Source organism: Salmo trutta, chromosome 29 (assembly GCF_901001165.1).
Source record: "Salmo trutta chromosome 29, fSalTru1.1, whole genome shotgun sequence".
Classification (NCBI taxonomy): Eukaryota; Metazoa; Chordata; class Actinopteri; order Salmoniformes; family Salmonidae; genus Salmo; species Salmo trutta.
The window spans coordinates 9,117,768-9,127,037 of record NC_042985.1 but is presented as its reverse complement, the minus strand read 5'-3'; the positions used below and the strand labels follow the sequence as shown (position 1 = coordinate 9,127,037).

Below are 9,270 nucleotides of genomic sequence, written 5' to 3'. Positions count from 1 at the left end.
CACACACACACACACACACACACACACACACACACTACCTCTTCCTCTCTCAATGTTCGAGAACATTTTCCAATCTGGCGGTGAAGCTCCCAAGGTGGCACAGCGACCGTTAAACCATTATGATCAGACGTACTTCCACCTCCTCTCTGCTTTGACCCTTGCTGAATAGCCATCAGTCTATGTTCTGACACCCATGTATTGTGTGTGTGTGTGTGTGTGTGTGTGTGTGTGTGTGTGTGTGTGTGTGTGTGTGTGTGTGTGTGTGTGTGTGTGTGTGTGTGTGTGTGTGTACATGCGTGCATGTCTCCTCTGGGTCTCTGTAGGATCAGGAAGTCTAGACGATGAGACATTCGTCTTGGCAGGGTGTGAAAGCTGCCATTAAACCCTCCTACCAGGCTCTGGCTGGGCCGGTATTGAGTGGAAATAGTGGTCAGAAGCTCTGCAGTTATAGTCTGCCTTGTTTTGAATGGTGGACTGGAAGAGGGACAGCAAACATTTGGGAAACCAGACTGAGTTCCAATCTAAACTGAAATACCTTGCAGTATTGGTGTTTGGCAGCTTGGCATATCATTTTGTTGGGGGGGGTTCCACTTAAACCTGAAATGTGATGTATTTAATGTAGAGGAAACACAGCAGCGTGTGATGATGAACCTGGTGTGTGAAACCAAACTGGACTGTCAGCACCTGTCACTCTGGACAGATATTTTGGCCAGATCTCCCTAGCAACCTTTAAAAGCAGGCACCGGGAGGATGCCCCGGGAGGATGCCCCGGGAGGATGCCCCGGGAGGATGCCCCGGGAGGATGCCCCGGGGATAGAGAGGGAATGAGAAGGAGGAGGAGAGATCAAAGAGGAGTGTGTGAGTTGGTAAATCAATTAGGCAGACAGCAGGAAAGAGGAGAATAGCCCAGAGGAGAAACAGTATTACATCACAGTGGACTGACAGTATCTTTCACAACCCATCATCTCTGCTCATCATGACCCCATCAGCACACCTTCATTACATCATGGCCCTGATCTGTGTACACCACCAATACAATCTGATTTGATTTGATAGAGTCCACACTACACTAGGTCTAAACACACGACTACTACACAGCTACTGTCAATAGATCCGTGTGTGTGTGTGTGCATGTGTGTGTGTGTGCATACGCACATGTGTGTGTACCTCCATATCATTGCAGAAGGTGGCGTTGGTTCCAAAGAGGATCTGACACTGTTCATCTGCACTGTAGTGCATGCCTGGCAGCTTGGGTGGCAGGCGAACCTGGTAGCGGCTTCTGGGGTCTGTGTGGAGCAGACAGCTGCTGGCTTTGGACCTGTCACACACACCAGCGCATGCACACACACACACACACACACACACACACACACACACACACACACACACACACACAAGGACATATAAAGAGCAGAGTTGACAGTATGTCCTAGCAGGGATAGACTGTAGTTGGATGGTTTATCAAGTTACACACTGACTAAATGATGACCCTGGTTACCATTGTAATGTAGTATTGTATGATGGTCCTCTGTGTGTGACTGACCAGTGTCTGTCTCTGTAGAGCACAAAGCCCTGGGATTCACCAGAGAGCCTTTATCTTAGAGATCCATAGAGAACACACAGCAGAGAAGGTATCCAGTAGACTCTACACACACACACACAAACATGCACACGCACACGTGCACACACACGTGCACACACACACACACACACACACACACAACTAACCTTGTGGGGACACACAATTCAGTCCCATTCAAAATCCTATTTTCCCTAACCCCAACCCTAAACCTAACCCAAACCCTTACTCTTACCTTAACCCTAACCTTAACCCTAGCCTTAACCCAAAACCCTAACCTTAACCCTAAACCTAACCTTAGCTCCTAACCCTAATCCTAAATCTAAGCCTAGCTCCTAACCCTAACCCTAAATCTAACCCTAGCTCCTAACCCTAACCCTAAATCGAACCCTTAGCTCCTAAATCTAACCCTAGCTCCTAACCCTAACCCTAAATCTAACCCTAGCTCCTAACCCTAACCCTTAATGTAATTCTAACCCTAACACTAATTCTAACCTTAACCCTAAACCCCCTAGAAATAGCATTTTACTTCGTGGGGACTAACAAAATGTCCCCAGTTGGTCAAATTTCTGTTTTTTTCCTATCTTTGTGGGGACTTCTGCGGACTTCTGGTCCCCGCAAGAATAGTTCAACACATCCACACTACCATACATAATCCAGAAAACATAGACCAAAAAACTTTACCCTATGGGTCCTTGTCAAAACTAGTGCACTATATAGGGAATAGGTTGCCATTTGGGACACACCTCTAGAGGAACATACACTATGGATCCAGCAAGGAGACTGTCTGTGACTTGACTCGGGAATATGTGGTTTTGATAACATTGTGGTATAGGAAAAGAGAAATCCTTAAATGTTATATTGATGCCTGCAATGTGTACATGGGTGAAGCTTCTTTTGACCGAACCTCAACATTCACCTTTCACCACACAGGTCTGCTAAAAAGGGAGTTGGGCAACTCTGGTCCTGGAGGCCAGCAGTATGTACAGGCTTTTGTTCCACCCCAGCACTAACAGTGTGAACATTAACACTTCTGTTACATATAATAATGGTCCAATGTCAAGGGAGTGATTTCAGAGCGCCAGACAGCCAATAAACTCAATTTCTAGTCCATGCTCCAGTCACAGTCAATCAGATCCATTGTTTGCAATATAAATCAGGCCATCGCTATGGAAATAGCTTCTAGGCAACAGCAGCCCATAGATAAAAGCCGATGCCATCTCGTAGAGTTGTGATGAATGCATTGAGTAGGAGACGCCATTCAACTTGATTAAACTGCCTGACAGCGGTAAGGGCTGGAACACAGTAAGTCCCATCGCTGTGAGTGACTGGTTACAAAGACCTTGTCAAAGTCAATTAAATAATGGCTGGAAGGAAACTAGAGGTCATTTATTCAAGGAAGTGTGTGAGTTGGGCGGAGGGAAATATTGTATAATGATTGTGTGTATGTATGAGTGAGACTGTGTGTAGGGTGGGTGTGTGAGTGAGTGTGAGTGTGTATCAGTGAGTGTGTGCATGCGTGCGTGCGTGCGTGTGTGTGTGTGTGTGTGTGTGAGTGTATGTGTCCAATCTGAAAGTGGAAAACTGGAACCTTTAGGCCAGTGAACTGAGGCACATTTTCCACTCTCATAATATTGCTATGCTCCACTTAGTAACCTAGAGAGTGTGTGTGTGTGAGTCAGTGTGTGTGTTTGTGTGTGTGTGTGTCTCACCTGAGGAACTTCTCCAGGTCGTCACGGCTGCAGGGGGACCATGATAGGTCGCTGGGGTTACGGCCCTTCACCCATTCGCCAGACATGATGTGGGAGTGGCCTGTACAGGTAGCATGGTCGTCATCATGGCTCATCCCCATGCTGGAGAGAAAATCAGACACCATTGCATACCATATAGACACACACACACACACACACCATTATATACCATATAGACACACACACACCATTATATACCATATAGACACACACACACACACCATTATATACCATATAGACACACACACACCATTATATACCATATAGACACACACACACACACACACCATTATATACCATATAGACACACACCATTATATACCATATAGACACACACCATTATATACCATGCACACACACCATTATATACCATGCACACACACATACACACCACTATATACAATACAGCCACACACCATTACATACCATATAGACACACACACACACATATATATATATATATATCATATAGACACATACACACCCTTAAATACCATATAGGCACATGCACACCATTATATACCATATAGGCACATGCACACCATTATATACCATATAGACACATACACACCCTTAAATACCATATATACACACACACCATTATATACCATACAGACAAACACCATTATATACCATATAGACACACCATTATATAGCATAAAGACACACACCATTACGTACCATATAGACACACACACCATTATATACTATATAGACACACACACAATTTTATACCATATAGACACACACATACACCATTATATACCATATAGACACACACCATTATATACCATATAGGCACACACACCATTATGTACCATATAGACACACACACACACACCCTTATATACTATATAGACACACACACACCATTCTATACCATATAGACACACACGCACACACACACACCATTATATACCATATAGACACACACCATTATATACAATACAGACACACACACACCATTATGTACATTATAGACACACACACCCTTATATACTATATAGACACACACAGACACCATTCTATACCATATAGACACACACACACACACACCATTATATACCATATAGACACATACACACCATTATATACCATATAGACACACACACACGCGTATATACCATATAGACACATACACACCATTATATACCATATAGACACACACACACCATTATGTACATTATAGACACACACACCCTTATATACTATATAGACACACACACACACCATTCTATACCATATAGACACACACACACACACCATTCTATACCATATAGACACATACACACCATTATATACCATATAGACACACACACACACACGTATATACTATATAGACACATACACAGCATTATATTCCATATAGGCACATGCACACCATTATATGCCATGTAGACAGACACCATTATATACCATATAGACAAACACTCCATTACATACCATACACACACACACCATTATATACCATACACACACACAATTATATACCATGCACACACACCCACACACACACCATTATATACAATACAGACACACACCATTATATACCATATAGACACACACCATTATATACCATACAGACACACACACACACACACCATTATGTACCATATAGACACACACCCACCATTATATACCATATAGACACACACACACCATTATGTTCCATATAGACACACACACCATTATATACCATATAGACATACACACACACACACACACCATTATATACCATATAGACACACACACACCATTATATACCATATAGACACACACACACACACACACACACACACACTCTCACACACACACACACACACACACACACACACACACCCACACACACACCATTATATACAATACAGACACACACCATTATATACCATATAGACACACACCATTATATACCATACAGACACACACACACACACACACACACACACACACACACACACACACACACACACACCATTATGTACCATATAGACACACACACACACCATTATGTACCATATAGACACACACACACCATTATGTTCCATATAGACACACACACACCATTATATACCATATAGACATACATACACACACACACACACACACACACACACACACCATTATATACCATATAGACACACACACACACCATTATATACCATATAGACACACACACACACACACACACACACCATTATATACCATATAGACACACACACACACCATTATGTACCATATAGACACACACACACCCTTATATATCATATAGACACATACATACCATTATATACCATATAGACACACACACACCATTATGTACCATATAGACACACACACCATTATATATCACATAGACACATACATACCATTATATACCATATAGACATACACACACACACACACCATTATTTACTCATACACTACTGGTATATGCTCATGTCTCTCAGGCACACACACACACACACACACACACACACACACACACACACACACACACACACACACACACACACACACACACACACACACACACACATACACACACACACACACACACAGGTATATCTTACAATTTTTGTGAGGACCAGCAATTGATTCACATTTAAAATCATATTTTCCCTAACCACTAACCCTAACCCTAATATAGGAGAAACCAGCCACACCTTCTTGACACGCCTCAAACAACACCTCTACATAACGGAAACAAACACACTACAAACATACTCGTCTATTTATGGAAAAATCACATTGATTAACTCTTTGGTCGTTTCACATTTTACTTACTTACTAATGGCACTGCCTACTCCAGATGACTCATTTTTAAATCATGTGAACAAAAAATATTACATTTTATTTGGAATGCTAAGCTAGACAAAATTAAATGTGCCTATTTATATAATGAATTTGAGTTTGGGGGGCAAAAATTATTAAATATTAAAGCTTTAAACCTCTCAATAAAAGCTTCACTCATACATAAATTATACTTAACCCCAAAATGGTTCTCCAGTAGATTATTAAGAAAGGCTCATCCTTTTTTCAAAAATTGCCTTTTTGCCTTTATACAGATCACCACTTCTCATTTCCGACTAATTGAAAATGAAATTTTGTTTAAAGTATCGCCCTTTCTTAAACAAGCCACACAAAGCTGGTTTCAATTTCAGTTTTATCCTCCAGAAAAAAATGGAACAAATATTACAACAAATATTATGGTTAAACTCAAATATACTGATTAATAAAAAAACATTATTTATGGAAATAATGTTTAAAAATTGTATTATATTTATTAATGATATTATGAATAGAAACGGAGGAGTTATGTCACATATGCATCTATCGAAAATATATGGGAATATCTGCTCAATCCAAACTTACAATCAACTGATTGCAGCACTACCACAAAAATTGAGGAGGGAAGTGGAAGAGGAAGAAGGCACAGTAGGGAACTTGTTTGCCTGCCATATATCAAAGATACAAATTGGCTGAAAGGAACTGGAATAAATAGAAAAATATACCAGTTTCATTTGAGGACAAAAATGTTGACAGCTGCGCCACACAGGTTGGAAAATAAATGGGAAGAGATTTTCGATGTACCAATTCCATGACACATGGTTTATGAACTGGTACAAAAAACTACATTTGATTCAACACTTAGAGTTTTTCCATTTAAATGATTATATAAAATTCTTGCCACCAACATAATGCTATATATATGGGCATACAACAATCTCAGCTCTGTAGATTTTGCTACGAAGAGACAGAATCAATAGACAATTTATTCTGGTATTGCCCCTTTGTAGCTTGCTTCTGGTCACAGGTTCAGGAATGGTTAAAAAAATCACAACATGCAATTAAAATTAACCTTACAAATAACAGTGTTGGGCGATTTGGAAAGCCATAGTTAGTCAATAAATAATATAATAATGCTCGTGGGAAATGTTTTCCTCTTTAGCTCACAATCTGTGGATACTATACGAAACAAGCTACATAAATATGTGTATGCAACCAATAAAATTTGATTTCATTTGATTTGATTTCATGGATCCCTCAGGTGAATACCCGCCAAATGTTTTCCCATATTCTCCAGACTGACTTGCTATATACAGACTGAACAGAAAGTTGCAATAGGCCCAGCGTTTGGCACCAGCACAAACAGAAACCCTCTTAAAACTAAGCCTAAACCTAACACCTAAGGCTAATAATTGCCTTTTTACAAGTGAGGACCGGAAAAATGATCTCACTTCTCTGAATTTTTGTTGGTTTAGTATTCTTGTGAGGACTTTTGATACTCACAAGTATAGTACAACGTGTACACACATACACACCTTTACATGCGGAAGACAAATTTGGTTGAATGCATTCAGTTGTACAACTGACTATGTATCCCCCTTGCCCCTTTGTATCTCTGCAACACACAACTATACACACAACATACACTATTGCAACAGAGAGTATAACATACTTTGAACACGTATAAATTCCTCTACACAACTGCAGCCCATCTTAACACAACTGTTACATATTCATTGGCTAAGGTCAGGGCCTCAGGGAAACTTCAATAGGAAAGAATAGCTAGTGTACAGCTATACCACAGTAAGGATCTGTGTGTGTGTGTGTGTGCATGCGTGTGTTTCCTCTAAAGCTGTGACCTACATTTTGCAAATGGAAAACAACAACCCGGCCTGAAATCCCGGAAGCGCCTCAGAAACTAACAAAAACCATTGGAATGACTGGACTCCCAATGCACAGCCGTTGTTCCTGGCTTTAATTAAACTATATACAATTACATATTGAGAGCCATATTCCTCCATGTCCACTGCGACACCAATAAGAGATCAGCCACACTAAAACCAAGATGACCGCAGCTGGTCTGGGTCTGTCCTGCTACTCAAACTTTGCTGCAGCTGGATACAGTTTAGCATTTTCCCCACTAATGGTTAAGGTTAATTGGGGATCCAACATCTGTTGCTATGGGAAACTTTACCCGAAGCACCACATTGGAGAACCGCAAACTGGGTTGGTGCAGTGCTATTGGCCAGTCCCAAATATGTTCTTTTTGTCTTTCTCCAGATCTCTGTAGGCTCTGGTTTAATGCACACATTTACAACAGGGAAAATTGCACGGAAACAGGGAGGAACTACCTGGACTAATTTTCGTTAACTGTTGCAAAACCTTTTAAAACTGTTGTATGCCCTAAACAAAAAATCTAATCAAATCAAACTTTATTTGCCACATGTGCTGAACACAACAAGTGTAGACTTTACTGTGAAATGCTTACTTACAAGCCCTTAACCAACAGTGCAGTTCAAGAAGAAGAAAATATTTATCAAGTAGGATAAAATAAAAAGTAACACAATAAGAATAACGAGGCTATATACAGGGGCACCGGTCCCGAGTCAGTGTGCGGGGGTACAGGCTAGTTGAGGTAATCTATACATGTAGGTGGGAACAAAGTGACTATGCATAGGTAACAAACAAACAGAGAGTAGCAGCAGTGTACAAAAGCGGGGAGGGGTCAATGTAAATTGACCGGTCGCGATTTTAATGAATTGTTCAACAGTCTGATGGCTTGGGGTAGAAGCTGTTGTGGAGCCTTTTGGTCCTAAACTTGGCGCTCTGGTACCGCTTGCCGTGCGGTAGCAGAGAAAACAGTCTATAACTTGGGTGACTGGAGTCTCTGACAATTTTATTGGCTTTCCTCTGACACCACCTATTACATAGGTCCTGGATGGCAGGAAGCTTGGCCCCAGTGATGTACTGGGCTGTTCGCACTACCCTCTGTAGCGCCGTACGGTCAGATGCCGAGCAGTTGCCATACCAGGCGGTGATGCAACCGGTCAGGATGTTCTCGATGATGCAGCTGTAGAACCTTTTGAGGATCTGGGGACCCATGCCAAATCTTTTCAGTCTCCTGAGGGGGAAAAGGTTTTGTCGTGCCCTCTT

General features: G+C 41.3%; 1 protein-coding gene across 1 annotated transcript in view; it reads right to left on the bottom strand.

The window, feature by feature from the left end:
- The window catches only part of LOC115167459 (A disintegrin and metalloproteinase with thrombospondin motifs 17-like), a 115,050-nt gene that overhangs the window by 82,666 nt on the left and 23,114 nt on the right, over nucleotides 1-9,270 (bottom strand). The window contains exons 3-4 of the mRNA XM_029721884.1: nucleotides 3,292-3,432; nucleotides 1,168-1,318 (exon numbers count right to left, since the gene is read on the bottom strand). Of these exons, the coding sequence (XP_029577744.1) occupies nucleotides 1,168-1,318; nucleotides 3,292-3,432 (292 nt within the window). The remainder of the gene's footprint in view (nucleotides 1-1,167; nucleotides 1,319-3,291; nucleotides 3,433-9,270) is intronic.